Genomic DNA, 16,910 nt, shown 5'->3' on the forward strand with positions numbered 1-16,910 from the left:
AAGGTTCCTCAGTTTTAGGAATCTCGTTATAAAGCTGCCATATGATGAAAATCGAAAAAAGCGCAGATCATTTTCAAAATATTCTTCTAAACTGCAGTAATTACGTTCAAGATAGGACGTCAACTCAATTTTTTCAAGTTAATCAGTCTGAGGTAAGAGGCTAATACAATTAAATGTAGTATGAATTTGATGCTGAGAAATTGAATCATAATACTTATCATTTTTTGTCAGACTGATCGGAGCAAATTCAGAGGAAAGTCATTGCGTTCAGAATCATTGCAGAGAAAAAGGTCATAATGTTCAGAATAAATGCAGGGAAAAAATCATTAATTCATTATGCTCATAAGAAATTCAGAATTTTACTATGAAATGTCTAATAAGTGCGATAACCTCGTCATAGTAAAAATCATAATGTAAAATTCAACGATTCAGTTTTGAAATATTAATGACACAGAGTTCCGGGACTTTAAAATTGTCTCTGGTTTTCTTATCTTCTTTTTTTTCAGGAATGGAGAACTAGTTGCTCTCTATAGTTGAGTGAACCCATTCGCTTAATGGCTGAATCAATGTGAACTCATTAGGCTGAGAACATGTTCTCACTTCGTCTTTTGTCGTTGCCCAATTCCATCGAATTGCAACTGCATACAGACACTCGGGTTGTCTAGTCGCGCATCCCAGCACATACAATGGGCTGCCTTGATCTCCGGCGCATATGGAACTGTTTTTGAAAACAGGTTGTGGATATATCATTCCTTCTGAAGAGTCTTCTCCGAACAAACGAGAATAGTGTGTCTCCTGGAAATATTTCCTTTTCCGTCGGCTTCCATGTTTTAGTATAGTTTTCTTATTTATCTTATCAAGCTTTTTGTTTGTTGAAACTCAAGCAAAGATGTTTCAAATTTGAACATAGCTTAATATTTTCTTAACATATAGCTAGCTGTCAGGATTTTGATATTTCACGTTTTTATTTCTCATGATGCGTTTCTTACAAGATCCATCTTTTAAAACATATAGCAAATAATTGTAAGCGTAGTGTCTAATCCCACCGCTAATTAGATTTCAAAAAAATAGCAGTCCGAAAAAACTAGAGTTAACTTGTTCAAACAGCCCTGGTCAAAAATCGACTGGTTTGCAAAGAACAGCCTTTTTCTTCGATAAAATTAGATGCAAAATTTATCGGTAAATACTGTTGGTGAATTTTAAAAATTTGAAGTCAATGTATCCAGTAAGGACTGTCTTAAGTGTCATACTGTAGAAACTCTATCTTCCCAGTGTGATGACCCACGTGAACAATTCCATGATCTCGGAAAGATCCACGTCAGACAAAGTCAAACCTTTTGGAAACGTAGCGTGTTTTTATAGGAAATTCAACAACTAGCGTGGACATGGAAACGATGTCGTGTGTCTTTGCACTGGGTTAAAAGAATTTCATTGAATCGGGAGAAGGAAATAAGCCCGGTTTCCTTAAGGTGTTCAGGGTATGTGTGGGTGTGCCTCTGCGACTCGTCCTGTGAAGTAGCGTTCCAACCCATTCCACAAGTTGTGAGAACTACATTATCATCGCTTCTATCGTCACACAGTTTAATCACATCACAAGATCTGTCTTCGCATATGTCTTTGCGAGTTTTAAGAAGTGCAACATTGTTTACCCTAGGCCTGATCCTGAAATAAATCAGATTAAAGAGGTTGCCGTTTAATTTTAGCAATGCTTGCCGCTATATTTAGCACAATTGACATGCTCAAAAATGAGCCAAAACTGATAAAAACAAAACTCTTTGTTGAAAGTACCTTCAAACTTCTCTATTTATGTTTTTGGGTAACCAAAAATAGGGTTGAAACTTTTTTGGTGCTCAAACTCTGATAAAGTTTTTCTGCAGGGAAAAAGTTGGACAGCAGAAATACATTGCGACTGGTGTGGCGTTTTGAGAAGAGAGGTGCAACGCTTGAGTAATCTATACTGAAGTTGTTTAATGATCGACAATTCTGGTTTCAGAAAAAAATTCTACTACACCTGATTGCAATTCCAGCCCCCCCCCCCCCCCCCCCCCCCCCCAACTGAAAGTGGGGTCGGATTAATTATTAGTCAAGGCAGCAAAATTGTAACAACACTTTACTACCTGATAGAATCAAATTTAAATTCATCTTTATGCTCTGTTTTGTTTCCTAAGAATCAAAAAGAAGAAATGAAAAATAATATTATTTTGTTGTTACCCAGTGCATCAAGTCTGTTTGACGCTTCAGAATAGTTTTTGATCTGAATAGAAATAAACGGGCTGACAAATGAAGTTCGAAATGACAGTTAAGTGCGGAGAACATTGACACAATAGGCTTTTTACAATTCAAAAAATTTAAATTGTATTGGGGCGCAGTCTTCTTTTTTTATTACGACTCGAAGAGGAGTATTGGTTTTCTATCGGTCTTTTTTTTACAGGAAGTAGATTTGTTCACGCGGCATTTTGACCTAAAAGCGAAAGTGAGAAAAGCTGTCTTTGTGAACAGATTTTCGCTAAGCGAGAGAAGTTTTTTGATCATGCGCTGCGTTTAGTGAATGACTTTTTGACTTTGAAACGTAGTTTTTGACTAAATGGCACATATAGATAACCGTTTTTAGCAGTTTTTTCGTCTAAGAGGCCCTATTTTTTTGCTTTTAGTTTGGTTTCTTAAAGAAATAAATTTTATTTGATACTATTTTGAAATGTCAACCTCGGAAATTGATGCCACAGTGTTTTGCAGAGCCTGAAAATGCGTTTCAAGTTGAAAATTGTAAGATATTTCTTGATTTTTTAGTTATTTTTTGGCTTTTTTCTATTAATTTCTTTATTTCTGGATCTTTTAACCGTCTTTTTGTCAAAAATCAGTTAATAGTGCAATTTCTCTCTGATAATTCATATACGCAACGCCTCTTTCTACCTCCACGTATTTTTGTTTTGTACAAATGTACATATGCTAATCCGATTTTGGTATTTTTTCCGATTTTTGTCAGTTTTTTTGTTTGTATTTTGGTTGTAATTGCTAGAAATAGTCTTTTTGTGCAACATGGGGGACTTTAATTTTGTTTCAATAAAAATTCAGTCATTTTTTGGCGCTAAGTTTTTTAGAAACAGTTAAAACTTTTTCATAAATGCAGTCTTAAAAGTTTTTTGACCATTTTTTTTTTGCAAAATGTTTCAATTTCAATTTATGAATTGTACTTTTTACCTTTTTTGTTCTCCTCAGGAGGATAGATCGTTGTATCGGATGACTGGTTATCTTTTCTATTCCTTGAGTGCTGAACAATAAAATGTATTCGTTTTTAATGAATTTTATAAATTGATTTTTAACTTTCAAAAATCAAGAATGTCTTTGTTACGGTGTTCCTTAGATTGTGCCCATGTTCTTCACATTCTAGTTAGTATCATTCTAGCTATGTCCTGACACCTACATTTTTTTCGTTATATTGATTTTTTCAGTTGATAAAAAAGAATGATTTCAGCTTTTTCGTAGATTTTCGTCATTTCTTTGGTTTGCATATGATTTCATTCAACATAGGGGCAGTACTGAGAGTTTGATAGCTAGCCTTCTCAAAAATTTCTACTTATGACTAATTATGGCAACTTTCTTACGGCCTTGGTAATTATTTAGACGATTTTTTGCCTTTGAACATTCTTCTGCTTATGTCTTTTCTATGATCCATTTAATTTTTGAATTAGTATGAAATCATGTTGTCTAGCATATGTACAACAAGGAACAAGTGTGTGTTGTTTTTTTGTCTCATTGGCAGTGATTAGAAGTGTAATTTTAGGTGTTTTCTGATTATTAAATTTGAGCTTTCGTTTTTGAAAAATTTAACTTAGTTTCTAAGATTGTTATCTGCCGTTTGCTTTCGCGATCTTTTTCAGATTTTAATTATGAATTATTTGAGGGCAATTGATAACCTTGTCAACTTTTTCAGACTGTCAGGTTTTTGACGACCTTATTATTTTCAGATTTTTCAACTTAACGTTTTCAATAATATAAAATTTTACTGCATTTTTCTCTTGGTGACAGTGGTTTAATTTTCACCAATTTTTAGAGCAGACCTGGAGAGGCAGTGATTTAATGGTTTAATACAAAAAGGTAGAGGCTTGCGCTGCAATTACGGTTTTGTTAGTGAAGTTTTGACCCTTCGAGTCACTTCCGGAATTTTTTTTATCGGAAGTACTATTCGTTCACACTGTTTTGAACTAAAAACGAAAGTGAGTAAAATTGCCATGTGAACTAATTTTTTCTGAGCGAGAGAAGTTTAATGATCATGTGCTGCGTTTCGTGAATGACTTTTTAACATTGAAATGTGTTTTTTGACGGAATGGCCTATATAGATAACCGTTTTTAGTCGTTTTTTTGTCCAAATGACCCATTTTTTTGGTTGTAATTTGGTTTTTTGTCAAAATAATTTTTATTCGATGCTATATTGAAATATAAACCTCGGAAATTGATACCACACTGTTTTGCAGACTGAAAATGCGTTTCTAGTTCAAAATCGGAACATATTTTTTGGATCTTTTCTGTTTCGGCCCCCCAGTGTTTTTTATGACCCCCAGTTACAAATTATGTTGTTATGTAAGAAAATAGCACGTTTGCGCCTGGGGGTCATGAAAAATTTATGCTCACTAAGCTGGGGGGCCGAAACAGAATAGATCCTAATAATCTATTAATATAGCTACTTTCCTTTGATAATTCATATACTCAACGCCTCTTTCTACCTCGATGTAATTTGTTTTATAAAATAAAATTGTACATATGCTGATCCAATTTTGGCAGTATTTTTCTCCCATTATTGTCAGTTTTTTTTGTAGTTTGGTTTTAATTACTTGAAATAGTCTCTTTGTGCAACATCAGGGACACTAATTTCCTTTCAAAAAACTTCAATCACTTTTTGGCATTGAGTTTTTGAAAAACAGTTCAAAGTTTTTTTCAAAAATTCAGTCTTAAAAATTTCAAAGAGTGGCAATGTTTCGTATATTTGAATTCTTTTTTCACTTTTTTGTTCTGTTCAAGAAGATGGTTTTTTGTCTCAGATGACTTTTTGTCTTTTCTCTGTCTCAATTACTGAACAATGAAATGTATTTGTTTTTCTTGATTTTTATAATCGGACTTTTAATTTTCAAAAATCGGGAATTAGTCTTTTTGTTAAGGGTGTTTCTTAATTTTTATCCATATTCTTCACATCCTAGTTTGCATCATTCTATTGTTGCCTTGGCATCTACATTTTTTTTCGTTATATTGATTCGTCAGTGGTTAAAGAGTTGAGTGATTTCCGCTTTTACTTAGATTTTCGTCATTTCTTTGGTTTACAATTAATTTCATTCAATAAAAAGCAGTGCTAAGAGTTTGCTAGAAAACCTTTGCCAAAATTCCACTTTTCGAAATTCATTGCTTTTTTCTTGTGGCCTTGGTATTGTTTTCAAACGTTTGAATTGCGTTGTTTTTGTCTTAATTGTTGTTTTTGTATTAATTGCAGTGATTTGAAATCTAATTGTAGTGGTTTGTGATCCTTAAATTTGAGCATTGTTTTCTTGAAAAATTCAACGTAGTTTCTAAGATTATTACATGCCGTTTGTTTTCGCGATCCTTTAGAGACTAGAATCGTGACTTTTTAGGGCAATTGATACCCCTGTCTGCTTTTTCAGCCTGTTAGTATTTTGACCATCCTTATTTAACGTTACAAAAGGTTTTCAATAAAATAAGATTTTGCTGCTTATTATTTCTCTTGGTGACAGTGGTTCAGTTTTCACCAATTTTAGATCAGAACCTGGGGAGGCAATGAGTTAATGGTTTTTTATACAAAAGGTAATTGCTTCAGCTGCAATTGCGGTTTTTTTGTGAAGTTTTGACGAGTCGCTTCCGGAAATTTTTTCGCTTTAATTTTAAATTGGAGTTGGAAAACGGTGTTTGAACAAAAATTCGCTCTCTCGCTAGTGGTTTTTTGTTCACATGCGGCAATTTCACTTTGATGTTTACTGTTTTCTCGATTTTTTGGGTCGGATTTTTTTCCAAATGGTTTTTACAATCTATTTCGTGTTCATTCAAGTGCTAGTTTTTTTGTTTGAACCAAATTTCCATTTCTCGCTTGTGGTTTTTTGTTCACATGCGGCATTTGGACATTGGTTTTCTGTTTTTTTTTTAATTTTTATCTGATTTTTTTTAAGAAATGGTTTTTCCCAATTCATTAATAATCCGTTCAATGTCTAGTTTTTTGCCTTAGTCAATGAAAATTCTTTGAATTGTACGCCAGGACTTGTCCTGCTATGTTTTTTTCTTAATCTTCATTCTAGTCAATTCCAAGAGAAGCTGAGGATTATCTCTGCCGATGGAAATTAATCTGCCGAGTGATACTCCAGGTTACCCTCCCCTATTGGCTCTGTTCAACGCCGAACATGATCGAGTTATCAGATTGCATTTTTTGGTGCAGGTTTCCTCTGTATCTATCGGCGGTGTCTAATCTTCAGTCAGGATCAAGATTGATTCAGATCATTTTCAGAGTGACATCAATACTGTTTCAGTACTGATTCCAAAATATTTCAGGATAGTTTCAGTCAGAAGTCTCTGAATCAGAGAACAATTCAGAATCAATGTTCTCTGAGTGTTTCTGAATCAGAGGCAAACTCAGAATGCACTTCTTAATATCTCTGTATCAGAAGGAAAACCGGATCTTTCCCATTATAGCCCCCCATCTTAGTGGTCAGATAACCTATAGCCCACCATGCATGGTAAATATAACATAATGGGGAGGGTGCTATAATTTCGTGGGGATTATAATGGGAAAGACTAGGAAAACAATTCAAACTTTTTTTGTTTAAAACTTTTTGTACAAAAACAATTGGTACTGATTACGAGGGTAGAAAATTTTTGACTAACCTCTTTGAATGGATAACTCGAGCCAGATTGAAGTATCGCCGTATTTTCCAGTCTTCACCTCTCATCCGAGCGAAGTCTCTGTATTCGACGAAAATGCCCTTCGCTGAAAATTTTGGTATAAAAGTAGCAACGTCAAGCAGTTTATTCTCTGATCACTTAGATGTTTTTATCCCTGATAATTTTGTAGGTTGGGTTAATTTGATGAAATCACTGAAAATCTGGCATTAAGCAATGACCGAGTAACACAGCGATTCTGAAGTGTCTGTATCAGAGTCCTAAATTCTAGCAGCTTTGTTCAGGAAAATTTGGCACTAGACAGATCTGGAAATTTGAAACCTGCATGTTAGTGTTTCAATTCGGGTCCAAATCGAATGGTTAACTTGTGAGAACTTGTAAGTTTCGTGCAAGTTCTTACAAGGCGATGCATCGACTTGCAAGTTTTTCTTCCAAAAACTTGCAAGTTCTTAGAAGTTAACCATTCGACTTACAAGATCTTTCTAGTTAACTATTCCACTTACAAGTTCTTCCAAGTTGAGCATTCGACTTACAACTTATTACAAGTTAACCATTTGACCGAAATTTCATTCAACCTAAACATTTGTCTTCAAACGTATGTTCACCCATAAGTTCATGGAATATAAATTCTTAAAGATAATGTTTCTGTCATAATTCCTGCGACTTTGCGAGCTGAAATCACAAAAGTTTGAAAAACGTATAAAAAGTGAAGGGTAAATGAATTATTTGAGAAAAATTTCTGCCGTACGAAGATGAAAATTCAATCAAATTCAAAGAGAGCAAAAAATCAAAGAAACAATTTTGTATTAAAAAAAAGTCAGGAAGAAGCTTATTGATCTAATATTTATTAATCGAAATGCAAAGGGACCTCTTGAGTTAATTAAATTGAGATGTAAATTTTTATCAACTTAAGGAGCATTATATTTTGTTGTCCAAAATGAGCAACTAACTACCACGCTCATTCTACGGTAAGTGACAGAATGTTATATTGAACCAACCAATGAGAGTTGAACTCGACCGGAACGAACTCCCGAGAAACTTATTAGATAGCCCTATGACCTGCAAGTTTTTACAATTTAACCAATTGACTTGCAAGTTATTACAAGTTAATCATTTCTTGCAAGAAAGTAGCAAGTTCCTAAACGTTAACAAATCGGTCTCAATCCGGTAAGTTTTCTCGCGTGCCTCTTAGTGGTTAGAATGTCAAAAATTGATACCCGAATTCCGTAGTCTTTTTTGCGGAGTCACGTAAGCACGTTGGAAAACTTAGTATATATAAATATATATATATATATATATATATATATATATATATATATATATATTTATATACACACATATATATATATATATATATATATTTATATATTTGTATATATATATATATATATATATCTATATAAAAATTCTTATATATATATATATATACATATATGACATTTATGTATATATATATATATATATATATATATATATATATAAATATATATATATATATATATATATATATATATATATACATCTATATATATATATACATTTTTATATATTTATATTTACATATATATATATATATATATAAATATATATAAACGAAAACAGAAATTGATTTTTTTGAACATTAAAAAAACGCAAGTCGCGTGTTTTGAGCTAGTTTTTGTGACTCAGACCTCACTTTGGAATCCTAAATTTACATCTCGAACCAATAAGCAGGACAAGATAAAGACCTAAAATAAGTACGTTTAAGTAACAAATAGCTAGATCTCTCTAGTTGCAATTTTTCCTGTACAAATTGGCAATTGTCTGATATTTTCACTGCATTTCAAATCTCACATCTCGATATATTATGAATTTCTGGCAATTTAAGAGTGTAATGAATGAGAGCAACGGATGCTGGGGTACTCTGCTGTGATCGCCTTTGGGACCTCTGAGATCATAAATTCGTCTCATTGCAAAATTTAAGCATTGGCACAGAGTAGACGTATTTTGAACCGATAGGAACCACACGCTGTTTAAATGAATTACAACGATAGAACTATGGACCTTTTTTGAGGCTGCCTGTGTGAGGCCTCGAAAAAATATCTATGATATGTACGTGCTATTCTAAAGAAAACAGAAAAAAGGGAGGGAACGTAGAACAGTTTTGCAGCACGCATAAATAATTGGCGGAAAATTGTAGCTTCAATGATTGTGAGGAAACGATATTCAGGGATATATTTTCAAAAAAATGTCAGATACCGAAATACAGCGTCATTTTTTCCGCAAAAGAACGCAACCAACCCAGGCAGTGCCAACGGCAATAAAAATGGGAATTTTAAATCAAATGAGAATAAAAAGCGCGACTGCCCTCTCAATTAGCAGCGTTCAGAACACAAGTGGTTTTTGCCCAGCGAATCGCCAACAACAAACAAACACAATTTTCACGAGGGGAAATCAATCTAACAAATGCCCCAATTGCGGACAAGCGTTGCAACCAAATCACAAACAGAACTGCATTGCACCAGGAAAAAATATAACAACTGTGGCATAATGGATCACTTTGTTAAAATGTGCACAAAGACAAAACAGAAAAAACAAAACAGAATCATACAAAATATAGAAAACGACTACGAAATCGATGAAAAACAGTGAACAATGTAGACAAAAAAAACACGAGATACGAATTCGACTACAATTCATCAGATGACAATTGCGTCGCAATTATCTCAAATGACTACTCAAAAAATATTGATCAGAATTATTCCAGTAACGCTTCTACTCGACTCAGGCAGTGTGTGCTCCATAGTCACTAAAGATTTAGTAACTTCAATCATAAACAACTGCAAAGAAGCCAAATAGGTGACGGAAAAAAAGGAACTTTTCAAACGAACCCTTAAAGACCCTCGGAACGTTGATAGCACCAATCGAAAGTAATAACTGAAGCAGTAAAAGCGCACACTTGGTGATTGTGGAAAATGGACTTAGACCACTGACAGGGCGAAATTTGTTTAAGACATTGGGAATCTGTATCAAACAACAACAGGCCACTAACAGAACTGTCAACTGCTTCACGGCACCAAACACGATAAAAGAAGAATTAGCCGATGGTTTTCAAGTACTTTTCAGTAGAATTGATAAGACAAAAAAACCGTACTGTAACATCACAATTTCACACAAAATACCGAGGTAGAATAGTTGCCATCAACATCAAAGGCAAAATTAAACAAGAATTAGAAACACTACCGTACCATGGAAATAATGAAAAACTTGATTCATGCTCAGATAAAAATTCTATCTCAACCATTTTCATAACAGTGCAGATGGACAGCTCTATCAACTTAGCCCTCAACTCAAAAATAATGGAAAAGTTAATTCATAAAAACAAATATTAAAAGCCTAATATGGACAGCAAGGTCCAATTGACTTCTCAAAATAAAAGTTTAAATGCGCATCAAATTGTGCACAAAATGTGATTCTTTACGACGATATATTTGAAGTATGCGTATAGCCAACTCAACCTACACCCGGAAACGGCACGCCACTGTAATTTTCACCTTCCAAGCGGCGATATGACAGGCCCGTACCGCTTTCTTTTAAACAAGATTTAACAAACATACGGATATGCAGGCTGGATTTCAAAGCGGTTGAGTTCTGGCGATAGACACAACCCCTATAGAGCCAAATAATACTTACTCTTTTCTAGACGACATACTAATTGCAAGCTGCGGAACTGTGGAAGATCACAAGAAATTATTTCGAAACTGTCTCAAAAGCTGGATGATGAGAACTTCAGAAAAAATCTATCTAAATATCATTTCGCAAAAAGTGAGATAGAATGTCTCGGCTAAAAAATTGTGAAAAGTGGTATCAAATCATTAGATTCAAAAACAAGTTCAAAATTAATCCTGAAGCCACCAACAACTCTGAAGAAACTAAGAGACTTCCTAGTGTCTTAGTAATTGGTTCCCCCACCTAAGTAGGCTCAGTTCCCCATCTAAGTATATTTATACATAATTTAGCACTTTTTTGCCTCCCAGTAAGACCACAGCTAATAAAATCAGAAAAATTCAAGTGGACTGAAAACCACAGAATACATTTGAAGAAACAAAGCGAAGATCTCTGAAGCAACTGAAGACAGCATTGTAATCCGAATCTCGGAACAGGAATAAAATGCATCTAGGCATTGCTTAGACGCTGCACTTAAGCAACAGGACCGTGAGGGGTAGAAAACGGTTGCTAAAGCATCCCGTTTCTTAAATTCTGTAAAAACGAGATATAGTGTGAAGGAGATTGATGTATTGTGAGTCGTATGGGAGATTTTTTTTTAATTTAATTTTTGAAATCGAACACTTGCTAGGGCAGTCGCATAGAATTAGTTGACTATATATTACGCGAACTAATAGTTACACAATACGACAGTCTAATGAAATGCGCTGCGAAACGCTTCCTATTAAACAAATCTAATTCTGAGCGAAACGCGCGGCAATTACAAGCAAGCTGTCTATCACACTTGCAAGCCAGGCCAAATGAAGTAATTACCACTCAAATCTATCCGCAAATGAAAGACGTCATTCACGCCAGAGAAATTGTTAGCGCAAAAACAATTTTTACCAATTCCTCTAAAAAAGCGGGTTTTTCAAGCAAAGACTTTGATCAAACCATAGCAACAAATTGTAAGCTACAAGTTAGTTTGATAATAAATCATCGAGCGAAAACTAAATAATTTCATCAACCTCATCGAAATGCCCGGCAAGAGCAAACAACAGAATACACCATCAAATGCAGGTCTGGCCCAAAAGCCCGGCAAATACCCGATACTCCATCTACTGACGCGACCCGCACCCCGGTGCTGACACGCAACACATCCATGGAAACATATGGGGACACGTTTAACTTTTCCTTCAGCAAAATATTCACAAGGAAATTGCTTGCAAGCATAAAAACTAAAGACAGAATCTTGATGGAGATATGCAGCTGAGTGCTAATCAACAATGATGAACGCTGCAAGCAGATCGGCACATACATCCACTCATATTGGCCCGACTGCATGTCAATTTAGGCTGCTTGTTCATAGACGACAAGATTGCGATACCTGAGGCTAAAAATGACGCTTATATAGACGTCATCCACAGCACCCCTCCGGAAATTGAAGATTGACCGATTTGGCTATTCACGCCTGGTGGCCACATATGAACCGGGACCTCTTCACCAAAACTGCCAAATGCACACCCTGCATAATAATAGGCTAAAATATGAAACCTAATAAACTCTCAACTAAATGGGAACCTATCAAACCATGCAGTGAGCCTAACGAAGAAATGCAAGTAGATTAAATGCAACTGGCAATTTTATATACAACGAAAGAAATCAAGAATTATATTTCTTAGCCTGTATAAACCGTTTCTCCAAATTTCCGTCGTCGGAAGTTTTCGAGCACGCTCATGCAGAAAAAACACAGAAGTTTCTCCAAAACTATATACTAATACGAGGCGTACTTTCTGCATTCGTTAAGATCCAGCTCGTTGTCAAATTGGCAAACAATTAGGCAATTTCTGTGAAAAGCTTAACATTGAAGTGCTCACGGCGCCAACCATAAACCATAAGGAAATCAGCGTAGTTGAGCGGTCCATCAAAACAGAAAAACGTAGGCTTGCTTGCATTAAAGAAGCTGCTAAATCCCAATTTAACGTGAAAAGGCCAAAAAATATAAAAATATATCACATCAGCATTTTCAAACAGAAAACGCTAAATTTATCGCTATTTGGAGCGCACTTCGAAAGACGCCCAATTACGCCACTAGGTAATATAAGTCAGGAACCTAGTTTGAAGAAAGTTTTTTATGAGAAAGACAATGATAAAGACCAAGACACGGTTAAGTTGACCCAATTCATTCATGAAGACAAATGGAACGACCCGGACAGGAGTGACACAGAAATTGAACAAAACAAAACAAACGCAATCAGAAATGCTCAAGACGGACAACTTAGCAATCCGCAGGGCGAATCACGTGCTGTTAATATTGACGTGCAATGCAAACCAACACCGAAGACATAGAAATTAGTTCAACTCTCTCTGGCCAAAAAGATTTATGCCTGCAAAAACTCTAAAGAGGACTTTATGAAGACTTTATGAAGTACTCACCCCTGAAACAACGGTCGTCAAAGAAGACAAAATTACGTACTTAATCAAAAAGCCCTGAATGATGAAGGTCACGGTCTGAAGATCCGACGTGGTTTAAATTCGGAAAAAGGGCGGAAAGGGACACTCCACTCCTTTCATACGCCGAACTTCGCCCCAGAACATCCACAGGCAGGGTAATTGAGGAAAAGATAACCAAACACTCATCGGACTTGCGATGCAAAATTGAGGGGAAAAAGATTAGTCGGAGAAATCAAACTGACGGTACAAGCGTGGTTTCGTCAGTGAAATCCAATGCATCACGTGCCCTGCGGTTACGTATCCCAGTCGAACTTCTTCCACCTGCAACTTTTTCACGAACAATGAGCCCAAATTTTCTAGAAAATCCTTCTACGAGTCAGAAACATCGAGAACACTCAATCTCAACCGTCCCGGTTGGCCCACGACGCAGCAAGTGAACACGAAAAAAACAAGACTCCGACAAATCTACAGTCTCCTGCCCCCGCCCTCACATTGCAGTACCCAGAAAAAGCGGACTATCAAAAGTTATCGCCAATCTCAAACCGCAACACTTCAGCTTTCCAAACAGATGCCCCTCAATCTACAGTGGTAGAACGAATTCAGTAAATTGCGGAGCAAAACCCGCCTCAAGAGAGCCAGTTCGAGGTCAGCGCAATCACACCGCAGATCGTCCCGGCAGTGCAAACGTACACATCGCCAAAAATAAGCGCTAGAACCCTCAACGCTCTGGAAGCGGAAATGAGATTGAATTGAGACAGCTTTTGAAGGATGTACTTTAAATCTAAAACTCATAAACAATCACATGTATTATTAGTGGATAACCGGTACAAATTGTTATTTATTTTCTTTTCACCGTCGATGATCCTACACGAAAATTAATCAAAGCTTATTTTTCGTTTGCGAAGATGAATATGTGGTACATAGGTACCACTGAACCATTCATCTTTTTGCTAATCTACTATTTATTTACGTCTTTCAATTTATGGTTATAGTTACTTTTGCCTCCTTTCTTTATTTGTTTATGTCTGTGTTGCCAATCCAAAAAATTTGTTCATTTCCTTTAACTTTGATCTTAATACTGTTCATTCATTCTCATAATCTTTGTTCATGCAGCGTCATAAAACTTGAGTTTTTGCTCATTCTACTCTTGTCTTCTGCTAAGCTATTCAGTACACTTTAGTCTCTCAATCTAACCAATTGCAACTCGATCTCCTGAAATATGTATTGAATCACTAAGGGGATACAATACTCTAACACAATAGCTTAATTGCCCCGCGATAAGCAATTCACGCATAAATAATAATACGCCTGATTCGCCCCACAAGTTACCACTGTCGTAATGAAATCGAGCATTCGCCAATTTAATAAGCCTGATTAGCCCCGCAATTCAGCGCTCCATTCAAAGATGATCGATTCGCACCGCGAATAACAAAAATTTCCTATACAATAATGATACAGAGAGGTTGTTATTATATATATTTTTTTCGGCTTTTGCAAACATAAAGTTTTCAAAATCGAAGTAAAAAACAATCTAAAACTTTGCGCAAGATATTGATTTGCGTCATTTAGACCAAACGGTCTATTTTATGCTTCAGATGTCTATAGAAATTGAATTGACTAAACAGCAGTTTCAAAAACGCACAAGTGTGACACCAGTAATTGATCAAAAAATATAATGCACTTATCTTTTCAAATAAAATGTTATTCAAATTATACAACAAACAAAATTTTTTGGTTGGTGATTTACTACACAAGCGTAGCTAACCTAATTAGTGATGAATTTTCCATTTCGTCTTTTTTATATTTAAAAATTCAACGTCAAAACATAATGATGAGCCAAAGAACAAGAAAAGCTTGAATTGAACACTTTTTGTCACCATTTTTGGTGGTCATTGTCACCATTTAGTTTGATCAAAGTAACAAATATCCCACAATTGATTGCAGCAGAAACATCTAAGGTATCTTAAACATTGATTCTGCGGGTATCTCATCTATTTATTAAGATCTAAATCGGTTACCATAGTGTCTCTGAGCAGTGATATACTATTTGTGCTAATCTGTCTCTTATATTCCCCCAATTACTGCAATGACTTAATAACTGTGGAAACTTGTTCCTTGTTTATTATTTATTCCCTAGACCCCCAATCTTTACTATTTATTTGCTGAGCCTGATTCGTTTTTAGTCCTTTTTTTCTTAAACCAGTTCTGAGTCTTTCTTACCAACTGTTTTGTATTAAATTGTTTGTTACGGAATTCTTAATAAGTGTTGTTCTTTTGTTCGGTCCACAATGTCTTGTTCGCAATTTATTCCCTGCCAAGTGCATGGTATGTTTATAACGATACAAAATGGTACGAAAAATATTCAAACATCACCGAAAAACAGCAGAAACAAAACATTTTATAAAATGAGGTTTTTTTTTGAATTTTTGCCACTAAAAATAAGGCATTGCTTGGCGTGAGAATTTCACAAACAATAAAACACAAACTGGTGTAATGATATGTTCTGTTTAAGTGGACGAAAAGAAACTGCAATCATTTTTAAGCGTTTTTTGTATTTAACTCAACCGCAAGAATGTGAGCGACATTTTCATGATAAAGTTGTTCTTCAATTAATGTTATGCTTAAAGGGAATGGTTAGAAAATTCCGAGCTCATACCTGTTATTTGTGAGCCAGTCATTTGAATTGAGGAATTGCAATCCATATTGTTTATCATTTTATCTATCACAATTAAGCATTTTTTCAAATCTTGGGAGCCTTATTTTTGACCAATCATCTTGAGTTTGACTTTTAACGCCGCTTTGGTTTAGTAATGTATTCTTTTTCATGAATTTTGATTTAATTTTTTCATGTTTTTAAAAATGATTTATGAAAAACATTTTAAAAATGCTTCATTAGTAGGGAAAAACCTTCAAAAAGTAATTTGAAATATTAAAAAATATAAATAAGGCAATGGGAATCTAAACTAACGGCCTCTTCCGAAGACACAATTTGAGGCAGTGATGACCCAACGACGTTCAATTATGGCTCCACCACAAGAGCGCCGACCCGTCCACACTCGAACGTAGAATCTTCTTGAGGGACTATCGAGGCCATTCAAAATTAATTTCTTCGAAACGTCGGCAAACTTTCTGCCATTCGTCAGAACAGTATCGGTCAATAAAGCTTTCGTTAGGTATACAAAGAATATATACCAGCTGAGAACAACTGGGAAGGAAGATATATGAACCATTTTTATCCGTTTGTATTAAATTTGTCTCAATCTGTTTCTTTTCTTCTAGTGATGTTATAAATATATATAAAAATACAAAAAAACCTAAAATTTTCCGTAGAATCTATTCTTGTACCGAGAAAAGCGGACACAGGAAAAAGATGACGATGAGCTGCACGGGTTAAAAATATCTGGAATTATCCATTATTTCTTAATGAAAAATGGCAGATGTTACCCAAGCATGCTTTAAATGAAGATTTTTGTCGAAAATGGATATATATATATATATATATATATATATATATATATATATATATCCCTCTCTATTTTCGACAAAAATCTTCATTTGAAGCGTGCTTGGGTAACACATGCCTCTTTTCATTAAGAAGTAATGGATAATTCCAGATATTTTTAACCCGTGCAGCTCATCGTCATCTTTTTCCTGTGTCCGCTTTTCTCGATACAAGAATAGATTCTACGGAAATTTTTTAATTAGTTTTTTTGTTGAAATCTAAGACCGTAAATCTTTCTATGACGAACCGTAAATCTGTATATCATGGCAAAAATGTAGTTCTACTGAATTTCAAGTAATTTTTTTGATGAGAACGTATCAAAACGTTCCTCATAAATCGTTTGACCTCTTGAGTGACTCTAGAACTTTTTCCGAATCTG

The 16,910-nt window shown here is 35.0% G+C and overlaps 2 protein-coding genes across 2 annotated transcripts in view; one reads left to right on the plus strand and one right to left on the minus strand.

Moving 5' to 3' along the window:
- Positions 1–16,910, plus strand: part of LOC142339478 (uncharacterized) — a 604,341-nt gene that overhangs the window by 471,238 nt on the left and 116,193 nt on the right. The gene's annotated exons all lie outside the window — the stretch shown is intronic.
- On the minus strand, positions 313–16,289 carry LOC142340101 (chymotrypsinogen A-like). Its single transcript, XM_075390524.1, has 4 exons — positions 15,998–16,289; positions 6,877–6,979; positions 1,462–1,662; positions 313–793 (listed from the first exon to the last, which is right to left on the minus strand). Exons 1-4 carry the CDS (start codon positions 16,257–16,259, stop codon positions 517–519), a joined length of 843 nt encoding a protein of 280 aa, XP_075246639.1. The 5' UTR covers positions 16,260–16,289; the 3' UTR covers positions 313–516.

The sequence above is a fragment of the Convolutriloba macropyga genome, chromosome 5 (genome assembly GCF_964194025.1).
Source record: "Convolutriloba macropyga chromosome 5, txConMacr16.3, whole genome shotgun sequence".
NCBI lineage: Eukaryota > Metazoa > Xenacoelomorpha > Acoela > Convolutidae > Convolutriloba > Convolutriloba macropyga.